Raw genomic sequence first — 20036 nt, forward strand, 5'->3', positions numbered from 1 at the left:
GTGAGGTGGGACGTCAAAGGGAGAAGGCATCTTAAGAGTTAGACATGTGATGCACAGCGGTCTAAATCAAAGAATATGGGTACATGTGCACGCTCGAAGACAGAGCCAAACCCTTGAGAACGCTCCAAAGTAGATTCCACATCGCCCAGCTCCACACGCTACAGTAGTGGACCCTAACAAACGGCTCCTGCATGATTCCCAGAGCTCATGGTCTTGGAAATAATTAGACAGAAGAATGAGAGAGCAGAGAGGTGGTAAACTGCTCCAGGCTAACCTGAAGGGAGACTTTGTATAGCATCTGCCTTTGGAAGCTATGTGCTTAGGAAGAGATGAGAGATGAACAAACAAAGCTTCTTCAGGCATATTCCTAAAAGTCTAAGTGAAGCAGAGCAGGCGATTGATGTCGTTAAGAAGCTGATGGTGGTGGAAAAGTGGATCACGGATTGATGCATCTGATAAAGGGAAGATGAAACATTAGTGGAAAACTAAAGTAGGAGTTGGACTAATGCAGCAGTTGCCCTCTATTCTTTGGCTGCTTTTCAATCCCTTTCCTGTCCTTGCTTTATTCAATCTCAGCAAGCGCTGACTGCAATTTTAAGTTCACAAAGATACTTCCGTTACCCTCGGATTAATGAAAACTCACTGAATTCTTTGAAAGATTGAACGGGGACAAGAATTTTGTTATTTCGAGACCAGAAAAGAGAGAAAAAAAGTTATAAAGCTGTAACCTTTTCATCTGTCAGTAAGCAGTTATTTTTTGACTTAACTGGCACACAGTCTCTTTTACAGTATGCAATGTGCTCACTATTTTCAGCTTTCAATTTTAGTTTGATAGTGATATTTGTATTACAGTCAGAAAGTAGGAAAATTCAGATTTCGTCTTCAAATCACTTTGTAAAGAGCTTATGAAAAATCTGAAAATCAGATAATAGCAGTGCTTGCAATCTACTATGCACGTACACAACATGCAAAATACAAGACTTTTCACAAGGTTTCAATTATTTACTTTAAATCTCATAAAAACTGGCTTTTATTTGGCTAGTAGTCTCTTAGTGCGCTCTTTCATATGGAGACCGTGACTTTGAAAGGGTTTGTCGGTGTCACGGACCCGGTTCCGGGGACTCGGGGTTCGTGAACAGTGTGGACCTTTATTGTTATTAGTGTATTGGATATATGTTTGCTGCACTGTGTTCTTGTGTTCAATGCTGGTGTGTGTATGTGTGTGAGGCTGGAGGATGAAGGACAGCCACCTGCAGGCCTGATGGGTGTGGCCCTGCCAGCTGCTGGTCACGCCTAGCTTACCACACACCTGCTTCTGATCAGGATCGTCGGGGGAGCTACTTAACAGAGCGATGGAGCTTCCTCCGGCGCAGGATCGTTGAGTTAGACTCCATGTCAGTGTTTCTAGTGTTGTTAAAGTGTATGCCTGCCGGAGTTGGTGCCATAACGGCTGTGTCTGTGTTTTTCCCCAGGAGGACAGCGGAACACAGGACTGCAAGACACACGGGGTGTGTGAAGGCACAGGGGCAGAGAGCACGGGATACCAGCACTTGGGAGAAGACACGTCACGGGAGTCGAGGGAGCACTTTTGGAGATTCAATGTGTGGTGTACAATTACCTCACTGTAAATAAACCCACTGTTCATTCCATTAAGTCCAGCGTTTGGGTCCTATTTCCCCATCTCCCCACGATCTGCCAGCCAGACCGTGACAGAACGATCCTGCCACTATGGACCCAGCGGACTCACCGCGGAAGCGCAGCTCCCGTTTTGACGGGACCCGACTAGTGCTTGGAGGGCCTCCGTGCTGCCGTTCCTCGCTGGCAGCCTACCCGTCGGCCCACTCGTCTGTTTCCTCCCCGCGGACGCCTCGGTCTCGCAGAAAACGCTCCAGCCGGTCCCGGGAGGATTACTACGAGCCTGCCAGCAATCTGCTTACACCTGCACAAGCTTTTTACAAAATGTTAGGAATTATCATCGTGCCACCTGACTCACCCAGCATTTCCACATCACAGCAGGAGCAGCCACTTCAGAATCCGCCCTCGTCACATTCCGCCAGCGACGCTCCCTCTTCAACAGGGAGGCAGCGAACACGCAGCCAGCACTCACAGCTCCAGCAGGAGCCAGGGATTCGGCTCAAACAACCGCCTAGGGTGAGTGACAGAGTCTCCCTTCATTCACCTTTCGTGCCTAGGGATAAACAGACTGTTTCCCCCAAGGCTGTGAATGCCAGCTCCGTGAACCCTAGAGCTCGTGTTTCTCCTGTTTGGGAGGATGACAATGTTAGTTTTGAGAACGAGTTTTTTCCTCCTGGTTCAAGAGACTGTGCTCCTGATGTTCCTTCGGACCCAGGAGTTAGGACCGTTTCGTCTAGAACTGTTTATTCTGGGGCTATGTTTATACAGCCAGCTGCCCAGCCTGTAGCCGTAGCACAGCCAGTCCAGTCAGCCTCTCGTCTTCATCCTCAGTTGGAGGCTGATATGCCTGCTGGAACTACCCTGCCATTATGTCACCCGCCTGTTGTTTCTACATCGCTGTCCAGTCTACCACGAGTAGCTGCCGCACCATTATCACCTCCGCCCTTTGCAGCTACTTCTCCACCAGCGTCCCATCAGACTGCAGCGACCGCAGAACTCTCGACTTCACCATCCACATCACCCGCTCGACCGTCATCTTCGCCACCTGCAGCTTCCGCATCGCCATCTTCACCTCCGGATCACCGACCATCTATACCCGCGTCGCAGCCGGAGGAGCGGCTCAGCGAGCCGGAGGAGCTCAGCGAGCCGGAGGAGCTCAGCATGCCCGAGCAGGAGCTCAGCGAGCGGGAGGAGCCCGCGTCGCCAGCTGTGGAGCTCAGCATGCCCGAGCAGGAGCAGCTCAGCGAGCCGGAGCAGCTCAGCGAGCCGGAGCAGCTCAGCGAGCCGGAGGAGCCCGGTTCGCCAGCTGTGGAGCTCAGCGAGCAGGAGCAGCTCAGCGAGCAGGAGCAGCTCAGCGAGCCGGAGGTGCTCAGCGAGCCGGAGGAGCACTGTGAGCCGGAGGAGCTCAGCGAGCTATTGCCGGAGGAGCTCGGCGAGCCGGAGGAGCACTGTGAGCCGGAGCAGCCCAGCGAGCTAATGCCGGAGGAGCACTGTGAGCCGGAGGAGCACTGTGAGCCGGAGGAGCTCAGCGGGCTATTGCTGGAGGAGCTCGGCGAGCCGGAGGAGCACTGTGAGCCGGAGGAGCTCAGCGGGCTAATGCTGGAGGAGCTCAGCGAGCTATTGCCGGAGGAGCTCGGCGAGCCGGAGGAGCACTGTGAGCCGGAGCAGCCCAGCGAGCTAATGCCGGAGGAGCTCGGCGAGCCGGAGGAGCACTGTGAGCCGGAGCAGCCCAGCGAGCCACCCACTGAGAAGCCCGCACCGCTGCTGGCGGACCTCAACGAGCCGGAGGGACCGGCGTTGCCAGCAGAGGAGCTCAGCGAGCTTGGTGAGCCCGCGCTGCCACCGGAGGAGCTCGGAGGTCCGGAGGGATCCGCTGAGCCAGAGCTGGAGGTCTGCGTGCCGGAGGGGCCGCCACGTCCTGCAGCCCGGCCGCCACGTCCTGCAGCCCGGCCGCCACGTCCTGCAGCCTGGCCGCCACGTCCTGCAGCCCGGCCGCCACGTCGGGAATCGTGGGTGGTGCTGAGGCGGGAGCAGCAACGCCGCCGCCACCGGACCCGTGGCCGCCCGCCGGAGCAGTCACACTGTCGCCACCGGACCCGTGGCCGCCCGCCGGAGCTGCAACGCCGTTGCCACCGGATCCGTGGCAGGCCGCCTGAAGCGTTCTGCTTCCATCACGGGGTTAGAGGTAGGCCACCTGAACTTTTTTTTTGCCGCCACTGCCTAACCCGCAGCGGGTCCCGCTTGTTTTGCCGTCCTGCAGATCGGCCGCCAGAACTGTTTGCTGCCACTGGACCGGGGGATTGGACTGTTGACCTGTGTTTTTTCTTTTGTTGCTTTGTGGTGGCTGTTTAGCGGAGTGGTTTTGGGGCCCTCCGTCCTGGACCCCCCGCCACCCGCCCTGGGTTGGTTGTTCTGTGGTTTTGTTTTGGGGTCGTCGGGAGTCGACCCTTAGAGGGGGGGTACTGTCACGGACCCGGTTCCGGGGACTCGGGGTTCGTGAACAGTGTGGACCTTTATTGTTATTAGTGTATTGGATGTATGTTTGCTGCACTGTGTTCTTGTGTTCAATGCTGGTGTGTGTATGTGTGTGAGGCTGGAGGATGAAGGACAGCCACCTGCAGGCCTGATGGGTGTGGCCCTGCCAGCTGCTGGTCACGCCTAGCTTACCACACACCTGCTTCTGATCAGGATCGTCGGGGGAGCTACTTAACAGAGCGATGGAGCTTCCTCCGGCGCAGGATCGTTGAGTTAGACTCCATGTCAGTGTTTCTAGTGTTGTTAAAGTGTATGCCTGCCGGAGTTGGTGCCATAACGGCTGTGTCTGTGTTTTTCCCCAGGAGGACAGCGGAACACAGGACTGCAAGACACACGGGGTGTGTGAAGGCACAGGGGCAGAGAGCACGGGATACCAGCACTTGGGAGAAGACACGTCACGGGAGTCGAGGGAGCACTTTTGGAGATTCAATGTGTGGTGTACAATTACCTCACTGTAAATAAACCCACTGTTCATTCCATTAAGTCCAGCGTTTGGGTCCTATTTCCCCATCTCCCCACGATCTGCCAGCCAGACCGTGACAGTCGGTGCACAATGATCTCAATTTTATTGGCATTGATTTAACTCAGCTTGCATGTGAAGTACAAAACAGCCTTTGGTGGTAAGCTTTGGCTTATTATCTATGACAAGAATCATTTCAGAAAACTGAGGAGGAGCAGAGCTCGTTGTGCTGCAGGGGTTGGTGGAGCTGATGGTTTGTTTGGACGGACTTCAGCACTTATTAATTTTCATCTTTGGACTCATTTAAAGTGGACCTATTATGTTAATTTCCAATTGCATATTTTTATTCTTGTACTGCACAAGATTTAGAGTAGCTTTGCATGATTGGCAGTTAAAAACCAAAACATATTTATCTTACACCGAGCCCATTAGTTCATACTATATTTGAACCAATCATTTTTATATTCTCTCCATTTAACTTTCTACTGACTGACCCTCACTATTGGAAATTTTCAACAGCACGTGTATGGGACTGTTTTTTCACAGTCAGAGCATCAGCCTGAGATGACCATATTCAAGATTTCTTTTTCACAGTATTCAGAGCCAAGAGTAGAAAATCAATAGTTGGAAACTGAGCTCTTGGAGCAGTCTGAAGCCTGAGGTTTTGATTAACAGGGATTACCTGCACATATCCATACATTATTATTTGAAACCTTATATATTGGCCATATATATTATGATTAGCATAATTTGCTTGCATGGACAAGGGACATTTCCCCATCTCTGGTCATACCAGCCTATCACATGGTAAAATAGCAAAGAAAATCTAATAATGTTCATTTTTCCTGGACACAAATTCGCACATTTATGTCACAGTAAGCACGACTTTGAAAATTAGTGGTAAGTATATTAGCAAGGATATTTTATGCCTGACACACCATCCTGGCAACCAAGATAACTGAGCTCTGAAAAAAAGTATCAGCTATTGAATGATCTTTTTTCTAAATCCAACTGAGATGATTAATAATTTAAAATAATAATAATAATAATAATAAATGAATAAAAGAAATGCAATGAAATAATTTTGGTCCCAACGCACCAACAGGATATCTGTGTGCAAAAACTACAGTTAGTTAAATACAGTGAAAAGGATTGAAAGAAGCATGTTATGATATTTTATAGGATCCTTGGAAAAGGGGAAACCAGACTTGTTTCCTCGGTTTTCCAAGTAGAAAGATACCTAGCTGCCTGGTTAATTATTCATTTATTTGTCTGCCAGCATACTGTGTTACTGCATTTTGAGAATATTTTACAGTAAATATTGAAGTTAAATGGCGCGTACACATTCAGTATTAAACACAATCAAAAAAGACATTTAGGATATGCAAAAGTGTGTAAATTACATCACTGTGATTGACATAGATTGCATATTGACAAGGAATATTGGATAAATGTGCAGCACCATTCCACAGCCATACCATTTGCAAATACAAAGTGCCATCTTCCAACTAATTACGAGTTAATATAGCTTAAAGTGGCAGAAGGTTAGCGCACATTGTTCACTCTTCCTTTGTTTTTGCACCACATTAATTAAAGCTCTCTCCACTGTACAGGAGGTTTGAAACTCACTTCAAAGATTCAAAGTTTCCCTCTAGACTGCACTTTATCCAAGGTTCTGTTTGCTTTAATTATGTAACAGGAAGTAGGGATCATCTCCAAAATCAATGGTTCCTCACTAGCAGGAGGTTAAGACCGGAGGTGAAAGCAATTAACTTCTAGATGTTATGATCATGTTATGCTGACATGCTGATTATAGAGCCACCTAAAGGCAATGCATCACTAAAGGCTTTAGGATTTCCTCACTGAAATTCAAAGTGATCACACCCATCTATCACGTCTTTTCTCAACTCATCAAATGCAAGGTGAGGAGTTTGGCTTAATGAGAGCAACTTTCTTTCTCATGATGGGCTGTAATAGCCTCTCTGTGGTATCTTCTTGCTCAGTGAAATATTATGGGAGTAAATTGAGGGCTATGAAAAAAAACGTGGTAACTCATTATTCTCATACCACTAAAATCCAGACGACAATAATAACCCCTAAGCAACAACACCAGTTACACCAGTTTAGTTCAACTTGACCAAACGATCATGACCAACCTAACTTACATGCAGTGACTTCCAGTAAAAAAAACCTTCAGATTTTACTCCAGTATGCTGCGCAACATGTAGTCACATTCTCCAAACATAGTGTACTGTTGAATGCAGAGCAGTCTACCCAGCGCTTTCTCAAAGCGCTCAGAATATGCAACACATGAACAGAGAGGCACAACAGCTACAGAAGAGCCCTCACAACAATCATTACTTTCACAAGTGCAGCAAAGCAACTACACACACTTATCTCAGCGCCACTAATGAAAACAGGCATGCACTTCTTCGCTTCCTTGCCTTACCGTTTATATGCCATTTGCCTCATTTTCAGCAGATAAAATCACTACTTTCATGTGCCTGTGCATCCCCTCAGAGCTGCATGCATTTAGAAAAAGACTCCCCTAATTCTGACTGGAGACAGGGCTGGTAGGCAGAGAGAGAGAGAGAGGGGAGAGAGAGAAAATGAGAGAGGGAGCTGTGAACTGAATGGAGCAGGAGGAGGTGTTCTGGAAGAGGAGGGGTTAGGGGAGTGATGGAGAGAAGAGGGAAGAGAGAGAGAGAGAGGAGAGGTGTGGCTGAAGGTGTAACTGCTGGGAGGAGAGGAAGTAAAAGTGAAAGTAGCCAACCTTGTGTTATGCTGCGTCTCGCCATCAGATTCCTGGTAGGAAGAGAAGCGGGTGAAATGATTAGATATATTTATCAAGCAGATTTATCTGGCGCCGCCGCTGCCACTGCACGCCGTGGAATACCTCTTATCTGGTGTTTAACGAGCTCTCAGAGTGGCTGTGTCTCGGCAAACAAATATATCCATTATTTCCTCACTCTCACACACTGTATCAGTTCTGAGAACATTAAGTGAAAGGAGGAGAGAGGCAGAGCAAGAAATGACAGATTAACAGTGCAAAAGAAAAATGCTGTGTGCTGCAGAAAGGGAGAGAAAGTGCCCGAGGGTGAGAGGCAGACTTGCAGACTGTAGTTGCTAGGAGGAAAGTACAAAAAAGTAAAATGGTAAACAAAACTAAAAATGTTGCAAATTAAGTCTAAAAGAATGAAGTACTCTTCTTAGATTTCTTTCTTGATACCACTCTCTTGTTTTGAAGAATGAAGATATTGCTACCTTAGGGAACACAAAAATCTGCCTAACATGAAGCTCACTGCTGAGCGCTTCGTATTTTATTTCGATATGCAACAATCTGTAGAAAAAAAGGACCACACTTTGTTATGTGGAAGTTAGTCGCTTCAGGTTGCTAACGCTGTTTAGTGTTTATAACATAAGCTAACTGATGGCTAGCTATATTATACTCAGTACTGAGCATACTCAGTGCTGCTCTGTCATATCTACACATGAATGCAAATAAATAGACTGGTCATAGTTTGCATATAGATTGTAAATAATAAGGATTTCACAAGAATTTACATTGAATTATTTTAATGCAGTTACAAGTTACATGCATGGCCATAAAAAACTCCCAATTTCACCGTCTTCTTCATGAACTTTACAGTGGCCACAAAGTCACGCATTGTTTTGGTGCTGTAGTAGGTTGGTATGTTTTCAGGTTCACGTCAGTCTCATTGGTGAGGATTTAGCAAGGTATATTAAATGTCACAGGTGCACAGCTTCAACATACGGACTACAAGATTGCAGTGCGTATTGGTGAGTGTGTGGAAGCCGGGCTTCACGCAGTTGCGTGGGTGTTACAAACAGTGCGAATGATACAGCAGGATGACTCATACAGCTACTGAATGAGACAACGCTCAGTAATCCCCCCACCCCCCACCTCCACGTCCATCCTTCCATCCCAGCATCCCTCTGTGTGGAGAGGGCAAGCCTAGAGAGAGGGGGAGGAGGATAGAATTGGCATTCCTGCAAGGCATCACTGAATGATAATCAGCTCACATGGATTTACTTTCATTCAGTGAAAAAGGTAAAATATTAACCTTTAACTCACTTTTGCTAAATGATGATAGAATGGAGACAAAAAGCAGACATATATTAAAAAGTACTGACTTGACAAACACTATTTGTCATTTATTTTGTACATAGCTTGGGCAGCTAAATATCCATTTTCTTCTGATTTCCAATTCATCGTCATGGGGGGTCTGGAGCTTATCCCAGTTGTCATAGTGTGAGAGACAGGTACACACTGGACATGCCGCCAGGGCTCACACACAGAGGCAAACAAGCATTCACTCTTACATTTACACCTATGGGCAATTTAGAATTACCAGTTAGCCCAACTCCATGCATGTCTTTGGACTGTAGGAGGATGTCTGAGTACCCAGACACAGGGGAAATATGCAGACTCCACACAGAAGGCCCCCTGGATTTGAAGCCATCTTGCATTTCACATTACCATTTGATAAAACTTTTATCATAAAAAATATTAATTAGTATTTTTTAAAAACTTTGTAATCGTTAGGATTTCTTCTTAGAATTATTTCTGATACCATTGTGGATATTTTTCAGCATTATTTTCATGACACTTTTTTGAATCACTGCTCCTACAGCATTTAACAGTAAATCTGCTATTCTCATCCCAATATGAAGGTCATTCACAGGACGCCATGCTTGCATTTACTAGGTGATGATTTTATCGAAACACACACATACATACATAGCCCACATACTTGCTTCATGTTTAATTACTGCTGTATTTCACAGGTATACTCTTGTATTGTTAGGATGCATTCCGCTGCTGACTGATAATTTATAACTTCACTATGTCTCAATTACAAGTTCTCAGTTTATCTCAGCTCATCACATATTTTGTAATAGATGTATTTCAGCCTTGCCCTCCAGACTGCAGAGGACACTTCTCCTTCTTTTTCTCCTACCTTGAAAGAAGCGCCCACCTCATCTCTACACTTGCAAGCCACTAACTGTGAAAAGCTGCCATACAGCAGTTTTCTCTCTTTTTGCCAAATGTATTCCTTTTAATACATACACCCACTCATCGGCTGAACAGTTGCTAGGGAGCTGACATCCAGTGAATAAGTTCTAGTCAGAAAGCGACATCCCAAACATTTATCTTCCTCCTTACTGTTGGACGTTGGTCAAAGTTCACCCATTTAGCAGCAGGGTATTAGTACAACAGCTTTGGGTTATTATCCATTTGTAGTGCGAAGGTCTGTCTGATCAGTTTTACGGCATTTGGCTAAATCTAAGCAGAGCACAGCCCAACACTTCAGAATACATCCTGCTACCTCTACCAGCAATCACATCATCAATAAACACTAGTGACCTGGCTCCACTGACCTACATGCCCATGCTATCGCAGATGATGGTGTATGCTTCGAATCACAAGCTGTTTCTCTTCTTTTCCCTTCTTTTTTCTTCTCATCATTTTAGTGCAGTTTCATCTTGGTTTCATCTGTTCCAAATTATTATTTTTTTAGGACTGTTGAGGCCCTGTCAGATGTTTTTTCTGCCAAAGTGTAATCTGACCTGCTTGCTCTTGTGTGTAACCAGTGGTTTGCACCTTCCATTCATGAAGACATCTCTTCATGTAGACTTTAGGGACCAGAAAAAGTAGAAACATCCAAGTAAAACCCATAGTATAGCAAAGAAGGAGGTATACTACATGTTTAGCTTATACTACAACAGATATGCCTATCTGTTTAAAATGTTCTTGACTGGACTTTTTCATCCACTTTAGTTGTTTTCTGTGGTCTCTCTGGTCTTTTGGTGTTGCCAAATGCTGTTTGTTTGATTACACCTGATGTTTTTGCTATCTTTCTGATAGGTTTATTTTATTTTATTTTTTCCCCAGTCTAATGATGGCCTCCTTCACTTGCATCAACTTTTTGGACCTCATTTTGAGAATTTCAGTAAAAAGCTGGAAAATACAAGTTCAACACTTGAAATTGATTCCAGATATTTTGTCTGCTTAATGTGTCATAGAACAACAAGAAAATAGGCCTCGAAACTACCTTCTCAACTGACCAATTATTTTTAAGCCTCTGAAAATAGGGCACTGTAACTCCTAGATTGTTGATGCAATACTTTTGATAAAGCTCTTCATATCCCCAGTGACTTTAAATCCCCTGTGATGGAGTATGGAGGCAAAAACTACAGAATTTGTGTAATTGTTCAAATGCTTATACCTATTCTTTTCAATCATAGACTGAAAATCATAACATGAGCTGCAGTTTGAACAAATCTTTTCTTGGTAAATGCACATTTTCAATGGCCAGGGTATTCTCAAAGCATTGCTGTGGTCTATTTTACTTTTCATTTAAATGCATCGACATCTTTTTGCCCTACAAACATTCAAAAGATGGATAGCAAATGTCCAAATACTTATGGAGCTATCTGTATGTTATGTGCATGCATTCCTGTGCATATACAGCACAGAATAATTCAGATTCTCGCTAATGAATAATCATGTTTTCAGATTTAGTTTTGTATGACAAGTGGGTCATGTGTCAGATGCAATTAAGCAAAACAGCAAACATAAATGAGTCACATCTACATAATAAGTCTGAGAAGAGTAATATTCAGCTAACAAAGACGAATGTGATGCAATACACTATATCAAAGCCTTGAATAAAGACTGAGTGAATTCATCAGAGGCTTGTGTAATCTTATTCATTTGGCTTCTCATTTCCAGCAATCTGCATTTACTCTTACTGCAGGAGAAAACATGACACAAACTGATCATTTCTTAGAATGATCACGACAATTATCTTCACAATAGCGCAAAATAAAGTTACTGTGCATGATGTAATAACTGTCTATCATGTAATAAAATTCAAAGTATGTGGGATGTGTATCTGCAGTCCTCATTTTGATCCGCTGTGTTGAAAATCAAACTGCAAAAATCCTCTGCAGTTTTCACATAAGCTGTTCACAGTTTAAAGAACGCAGGCTTTCCAGGAAGTAGTTATTCATAACTGACATAGTGCTAATTACTTCCTGCTGGACTATACCTCTTGAAATGGTGATAAATTCTTGGCTAAAGCAACCCTGTTCAATACCATATCAAAAACAGCAGCTGGAACATTATTGCATATTAATAAAAGCAGATGGTGGTTTGCAGACATGGCCAACGGAGGTGTTGAGGGACACCTCACATGTTGGAAATCAAATCTGATTAATTCAGGAAATAACTTCAACTCCAACACATACATTAGATGATCTCTGTTCTATGTATATGTATTTTTAAACCAAACCACCAAACGAACAATTAAGTGTAGTGTAATGTACTCACAGCAACATTTAGAGGTCTGGGAAATGAGGTAGACCTGTAGGACATTCTCGGAAACTGCTGCTCCGGCCAGCTGAAGACAGGGCAGGGGTTGTTCCGTCCACTGGCAGCCAGATGAGGATAAGGTGACTCATAACAGGTAGGAATAACTTTTTTCTCCTTCTCCCGCCCTCTTTCTGACCATCTAACTTTTTCCCAGCAAAGCTTTTCTCTTTTTCTGTCCCTTTCCCTCCTTTTCTCACCTCCTCTGTCTCTCTCCCAGGAGGCTTCTTTTCTCTTTTCCCTCTCCTTCTCTTTTTCCATCCCCAAGCCTCCATTTCTCTCCCACAGAGTCCTGTTTTCCCTTTTCTTTACTCTCCCTATACCTTCTTCAAGCACTTTTTCAGTTTTCTCTTTCCCAAGGGTGCCATTAGCTACCAGTTCATCCAGCTGCCTCACTCTGTCAATGTCTGTCTCTAGATAATGTCTCCCAGTAGGGGTTTGTGCTTGGATCTTTGGACATAGCTCTTGGTTGGGCTCTGGGTGTGAGTGAGTCTCTTCTTTTACTTTCCTTAGGACTTCTCTCGGCTCTATGATCCTACAGCTTGGTAATGTCTTGCTCCACTGGTGGATGGAACTTGTGATATCTTTGGAGTCACACTCCTTAATCGGCTGAAGGTTCGAACTGGTTGGACTGTACCATAAGTTTGTTGTTGATGTCGATGGTGGCGGTGGATTTGTTAAGGCAGAATGTAGTGGTGTGCGAGATGGAGTTGGTGGAGGTGGTGGAGGAGTTAGATCGCTATGTCGTAAAATGAACGGTTGCTGAAGAGGACCACCATTTGATTTTAAGACCCTGCAAGTCACTTCATTTAGAAACTGTGAGAACTTGCGCCTGTCCTCTGATTTCTCACCACACTGATGGAATAAGACCGAAGAAGCATTTTTGCAAGATGATGACATATTTTGGAGTCCGGCATCTTTCCTTTGTGTTGTGCAAGTATTCTCATGATCATGGTCTCTTTTGCTTTCAGATTTAGCAGGAGGACGTGAAATGATAAGATTTTGGTAAATGATTTCATCCTCACCCTCAGCAGCAGAGGACACCTGATTAGTGTTGCAAGACTGTTCATTGCTGTCTTGCTTAATAGGAGTCCGTAGTAAGCAGGTGGCCACTGAGCTCCAGCTGTTTGTATCCCAACTTCCATCATCATCACTAGAGCTGCCGTTGCCACTCTGTAGACTAGGGCTTTTACTTCTCTCAATAGGATTGGGGATGGAGTTGTCCAGGCTTCCAAGTGATCTCCTCTTTATCCGAGAGACTGAACCTCTGAGATTGGGTAAAGAGTTCGGAAAGTTAGACAAAGGTTCGTCAAGACTTGACAAAGATCCTTGCATGCATGAAACAGACCTCTGCAGGCTGGAAAAGGAACCTTTAAGTAAAGGAGAGGATTGGCGACGCAGCTGAGGCTCTTCTTCATGGTCACTGCAGGGTCCAGAGAAGACGGGGCAAGATGCCGTAGAAGAGCAGGAACCACGATCTTGCCGAGTTGAGGTTGCTCTGGAACGCTGTCGCCGTAAAGTAGCCATGTAAATTGCCTTCCTTCCTCTAATTTGCACAGACTCTGGTAATCCTTTCTGTACAGACTCAAGTCTGGGACCATCATCTGAAATGGAAACGCATAAATGAACCATGTCAGGCTCAGTCAGTCCTATTGGTTTCTGTCCTCTGGCTTTGCCCAGTTTTAATTGTCTGCCCTAGTTGTCCTGACTTCCAACAGTGCACCCAAGCTGTTGCAGTGTGACACACTTTACACTGATCCAGCTCAGTATTCAACGAGATCCCAAAGAGGCCTGATAGTCATCTGGATGCCAACCAAATCATTACCATATGGTAACTCCATCAATTCTATGTTTTTCCTTTTTAAAATAGCATTATAGATCAACAGGCGACCAGTGGTTTGTATGTGGGCATGTATAATGAATTTGTGTATTGACATGGATGATGTTGGAAAGCAGCTGGATATCCAGGTCAGTGATATTGACCACAGCGACCATGTGAAATCTGCTTTCTGTGCAGCAGGCAAGGAAAGCAGACACAGATCAATTTGTCACACATTGTTGTTGTGTTGGACCTAAATCTGCAAACCAGTATGACCACATATGGGCAAGACAGGAAAGAAAGGAGACAGAACTAAATACATACAATAGCAAATAGAAGGAAACTCTTGGTCTCTGATCTATATGACTCTGATAAAATCTGTATAATGTGACCACATGCAGGATTGATGTGTAAGCTGGACCTAAATGCAGACGGAGTGTAATGAAAAGCGAGCTTTATTTTAAGCTGTTAACAAAAGCAGTACAGCATAAAGAGAAACTAAAACTATGAAAACTAACTTCAAAACTTCAAACACTAGAATAAAAAACCCAGTAACATTAACTAAGAATTCAAAACAAGGAAGAAAACCAGGGACCATGATGTGATGTAGAACATCCGTATTATCCTACGTGTTGATTGGGATAGTAAGAGCATTGTTGGTGCACAAGTGAAACCTTGCCCCTATAAACCGACACATAAAGAGCTTTGCGGTTGTAGGCCTGTTTATGTTATTGTATTTTCCACAACTCTGTTGCTTGTGAAGCTCGCACACAAGAATTTCACTCGCATGTGCTGTACCAATGTACCTGCACATGTGATGTGACAATAAAAAGTGATTTGATTTGAAAGAGAATTCAGCATTAAGATCCAACCTAATTAATCTATGGTAAATGCTGGAAAAAGGGAACCACATCAGAAGCCATGTAGGTCAATCAAAAGTAAGTTTAAGTTTAGACAAGTGATTCTGAGACTTTAGGCAAGAGCTCTCTGAATAGAAAAGCCTTTTGTTATATAGAATAAAACTACTGAAAGTGATGGCTTTACAAACAAACAAATAAACCAGACATTAATGTAACATTAGAAGCAAAACCTTGCAACACTAAATCAATTTCATTGATTCACATCAGTTCAATTCTAATTCATTCGCAGAACTTGTTGTTTGGTCTCAAACATAAATTCCCAAGATGAACATTAACATATCGGTATCCTAGAGCCTTGTTACTGGTGGGCTGATACATAGTTTGAATCTTGATCAAAACATATCTCTTCCTAAAAGTCCAAGAGGACAACACTAGTAAAAAAAACATCCATCCATTTGCTTCCGCTTATCCTTTTCAGGGTCGCGGGAGCCTATCCCAGCTGTCATAGGGTGAAAGGTGGGGTACACCCTGGACAGGCGCCAGTCTGTCGCAGGGCTAACACACAGGGACAGACAACCATTCGCACTCACATTCGCTTGCACATTCACACCTAGTGGCAATTTGGATTATCCAATTAACCTATCCCCACAAGCTGCATGTCTTTGGACGGTGGGAGGAAGCCGGAGTACCCAGAGAGAACCCACGCAAACACGGGGAGAACATGCAAACTCCACACAGAAAGACCCCGGCCTGATGGTGGAATTGAACTCAGGGCCTTCTTGCTGTGAGGCAACAGTGCTAACCACCGTGCCACCGTGCTGCCCCCAAAAAAACACACTGCCTTATTTTTTCTCTTCTGCTTTATATTGTTTTTAAGTGCCCCTTGGTATGTTTTTCCTCCTGTGCATGAATTATTATGGCACACAGGGTGCTCAACCAAGCAGGAAAAGGACTGCCTCATTGCAAATGAAGAGTGTGAAGCTAAAGAGGCAGATGGTGGAACTATTGAAAATAAACATCCCTTCCAACAGCTGTACCCTCTCTAATAAAATGTTAAAAATAAGGGTACTTGATAGAGGAAGTAGCATAGAGAACACCAAATAATGGAAATCCAAAGGATATCTTTGTTTTTATAAGGCTCCCTACCGATGAGGGGGTTTTACATGTTTGACAGTAATTAGATTTAAAATTTTTCTGACAGCAGGTATAATTAATTTGTTTAAAGACCAAGAGGATCATCCCCAGCATGCATAGCAGCTCTTCTGTGATACAATTTATCTTTATTCGTCCTCACACCTTATAGAAACTAAAATTGCTGCTGCAGCTTTGCTGAGACAGTGGTACTTTGCCATAAATTAAGGTAATATACCTAAGGTAAAAATTTTAAAGCCTGTGCAAATTTAGTATAAAAAGAATCTGCATATTTTTCCATTTAAGAATCTTGAATGACCTAAAATAGCTTGAATCCACTCTCAGTGCTCCTGGCTTTGCTTGCTTTGCACCTGGTCTTCTACACACACAATATATGTAACTTACTTCCCTCTATCATAACAGCCAACTCTCCCTTTACCAGTCATAGTCCCTACATTTAGAGTCCCTACTCTCACCTCCAGACTTCTACTTTCCTTCTCTCTTGTTGCCCCTTTACACTTTCTCCTTCTTCTCTTCATTGTCTTCAGCCGACAGTAACACAGTTTCCACCACCACACTGTTTCTCAATAGCATATAAAAAGAACATCTAACCAATAGTCAAACATGGTGGTAATGTCATGGGCTTTTGCTGCTTCAGGACTGGGACGACTTGCTGTAATTGATGTAACCATGGATTCTGCTCAGAAAATCCAGAAATCCAGAAAAAGCAAATGTCTGGCGATAATCTCATGTCCACAAGCATATTTAGGTTGTGCAGCAGAATAAGTGTGGCCCAAAATTTCTCAGCAGTAATGTAAAACACTGACTGTCAGTCATTACAAAAGCTTGATTACAGTTTTTGCTTCCAAGGATGGTATAACCAGTTATGAGGTTTAGGTAACAATTACTCTTTCACACATTTTCCCTTACATTTCCCTACATTTGGTATTTACTCACACTATTCTAGTGTGAGTAAATACTTAATTTGAAATAATTACCAAACTTGGTAGAAGAGAACAGTGTTAAAGAACTAAATGATGTCCAGACACCTGACACATGACAAATGAATCCACTGAGCTGTGAATGATAATTGTGGCAACTGTGGTAAAAGGAATCAATAAGCTTGTATATGACACTGTCACAGTAACACTCGCAGAACCACCTGAACATGAGATCCAGAATATGTGCAGAGACAAATCCCTATGGAGTTAAATCAAGGAAGGGTGTTAGTTGAGCGGGTGTGCTCCTAGCTGCAAGGGATCGATTGGATAAAGACTACCTGACACACCATTAGACCCACCAAGAGCTGAGACTGATAAATATTATAGGAACATTGGGGAGAAACAGGAATCACACAACAACAATACCAAGTGGCCAGTGGACCTAAACATCCCAGAACAAGATCCAGTTGACATCACTAAAGTAGACGTCCAACAGCATCAGGACTCTGACAGCACAATAAGTGGGGCTGCTAAAAACAGTTACTCACCCAGACTGGATAACACAGGACAGAACAATCATGGTCATGACAGGGCGATTGCCTGTAAACTCCTTACAGGCATCATAGCAACCAATCTGAGTATGAACATAAGTCAACACATGAGTGCAGCTCAGAAGGGCATTGGAAACAACACCAGAGGGTCAAAGCACCAACTGGGGTTGATGTAGCAGTACACCACGACTCCAAAACCAGGCATATTAACCTGAGTCGCCCAGGACTGACTACAAGAAAGCGTAGAACTCAATGCCCCACATAGGGATACTGAAGTGCTTGGCATATACAAGGCTAATGGTGCAGTGATAACACCAATTGGACTGTTCAAGACAAAACTAAAGACAACCTCAAAAGCACAAGTCAGTATCATGTGTGGATTATACCAATGTAATGTACTGTCCCTATTCTGCATAGGCCTCACCAGCCTCTGCTACCACACCAAAGAGCACATACGGATAGAGATTCAGGAATGAAGTAGCAATCAGCCACTTCCTGTACATGGACGACATCAAGCTGTACACCAGGAGCAAGTCAGAGATAAACTCACTGATCCACCTCACCAGGACATCATAGTAATTCAGACAAAATAAGTGTGGCTCAGTGTTTGCAAAAAAAGGACAGGTTATCTTGACCGAAGTAGCTGGCAGAAGGCAAGACAGTGGGCATACTGCACAGCCACAAGCACCTGGGTATCACACAAAATAACAGGAACCAAGATAAAGATGCAAGAAAGTCAGGGGTCAAGGATTAAAGATTGTCAGGTTCACAATCCAGGATGAAACAAGGAACCTTTTACATCAAAAAGATACTTGGTAGCACTCCAGACTCTTGTTTTCCTACATTTTCTTTACTGTTGTAAAGCTATCCCGATCTTTCTAGGGCACCCCAAACTTTTCCAAATAAATTGAAATGGGGAAATCCTTTATAGCACTATTTTCAGCAGAACCTTTGTGGGTAAACTAGTGTGCTGAGAGACATGTGCCAAAAAGCTTGTAATTCAGCCATTTCATTGTGTCTTGTTTTTTAGCACCAGTTTTTGAAGAGAAGCTCTGCCTGTCAAAACTCAAATCAAACCCAAAGGATAATAATAATTTAATCAGATGCAGCAACAGAAACACCCCCTAGCTCTTTGAATAATACACAACGGTTTTGCTAATAAGATCTCTGCCGACTCATCATATCCACTGAGCACATCATGATTCCCCAAAGCTTCCATAACTGAAACAAAAAGATCAGATGCCTCATTTAATCCCTTCAAGCATCTGCCTGATGAACTCTTCAGAGAGATGCTTTGACATCTTTCTAAGTTTACACAAATAGAGAAGTGTGGCTCTGTATTTGGCATTTTTCTCTAAACTTGAGCCTCGTTGACAGCACTATCATCAACGCATTGACAAATTACCTTCAGGGTATTTTTGACCAATCACTCAGCTGTACTAAAATAAACATGTAACCGATATACATGTTTGGTAAAGTGCTTCTAGCAGGAGCTGTTTGTTCTCAATACAGACAAGGCTGTGTATTTTTCAGCTAAAATCACGGGATGGATATTTACTGTGGTTTCACTGTGCATTAGGACCCACAGTAAGCACTCCTGTTGGCAAACACATTTAAGCCTGTACATATTATTACATGGTTAAACTCAGCGTGAGCCAATTTCCCATTTGCTACTGAAGAAAACCAAAGCCAGCAGCGAGAAAACCAGCACTCAGTCATTCAACTTTAACATAATTTCAGCCACTTCCATTCAGTAGCCACATGATGTTATCTTTTCCCATTTTATTAATGAGCACTCAAACAAATGTCAGACCCCCCCATATCCCTGTTGTCAACATCAACGTTGTCATGGAAACAGTGATCTGAATCAATCTCTCTCGCTCTCTCTCTCTTTCCCCAGCTTTGTGCTACAGCAATCCGCTATAGCTTTCACTCTAAATGCCAAGGCAATAAAAAAAAGACACCTATAGGAAATGTCAGCCGCACAGCCTGACCAATGAAATCTGACAGCCAAGACAAGCAATATTTCTCATTTTCCTGTCAAGGGGAGCACAGCCATGATGCATCCTTTTCTTTTGAGAGGAGAAAAAACGCCATTAAAGAGCAGCAAATTGAAATGAATGGTACTGCTGTAAATGAAAGCTTTGGATTTGAGGCTACAGGTCAAATTAACATAATTGAAACTCACCAGCTCTTGCACACATTTGTATAAATGCGCACGCTCAGTGACATGTGCCCAGACACATGCACACTCACGTGCCCGCACTTGCGCTCTGTGTGCACGTGCACTGTACCCTCGCCGATTTGCATCACTTCTATTGTTTATGTATGCAACAGCGCTCTCCAGTGGTCACTTCTAGTAAAAGCTAAATTTTGGTTATATATATATTTTTTACAGCTTTCCCAGATTGAAGCGTCTGCTTGTTCACCCATATAAAACCGCTTGTTGACAAAGACAACTGCTGTTTGATCATAGACTCATGTGTGAGCTCAAGAGGGTTACACAATGAAACTGGGTGTTGATAATGATGTTGTACTGAACTCAGTTGTGAAATGTTACAGCTGTCTCCCCCTTTCTTTTCAAGACACAGTCGGTGTTGTTGTTTTTGAGTTTGTGGGAATTTAAAAAAAAGTGTTTTTGGCCTATTTTATGACATTGTGCAGTATTTACAGTGATAACAACAAGTTTCTTTATTTATTTGAGTTTA

At 43.8% G+C, this 20036-nt stretch overlaps 1 protein-coding gene and 1 pseudogene across 3 annotated transcripts in view; one reads left to right on the forward strand and one right to left on the reverse strand.

Annotated features, from left to right (window-relative positions):
• Positions 1-13726, reverse strand: part of begain (brain-enriched guanylate kinase-associated) — a 63126-nt gene extending 49400 nt beyond the window's left edge. For 2 of the 3 annotated variants that reach the window (XM_086275822.1, XM_086275823.1), the window contains exons 1-2: positions 11988-13726; positions 7404-7435 (exon numbers count right to left, since the gene is read on the reverse strand). In XM_086275822.1, coding sequence (XP_086131948.1) covers positions 7404-7435; positions 11988-13658 — 1703 coding nt within the window. In that variant the 5' untranslated portion in view covers positions 13659-13726. Of the gene's footprint in view, positions 1-7079; positions 7146-7403; positions 7436-11987 lie in introns of those variants that run through there. The other variant, XM_086275824.1, reaches the window with a different exon arrangement.
• LOC147307184 (uncharacterized) lies at positions 1729-4596 on the forward strand (annotated as a pseudogene).
• Positions 13727-20036: the final 6310 nt, after the last annotated feature.

Source organism: Aulonocara sp. 'chitande type north' Nkhata Bay, linkage group LG19 (assembly GCF_057382095.1).
Source record: "Aulonocara sp. 'chitande type north' Nkhata Bay isolate Kocher_YH1m ecotype deep benthic linkage group LG19, A_spYH_male_GT1.1, whole genome shotgun sequence".
NCBI lineage: Eukaryota > Metazoa > Chordata > Actinopteri > Cichliformes > Cichlidae > Aulonocara > Aulonocara sp. 'chitande type north' Nkhata Bay.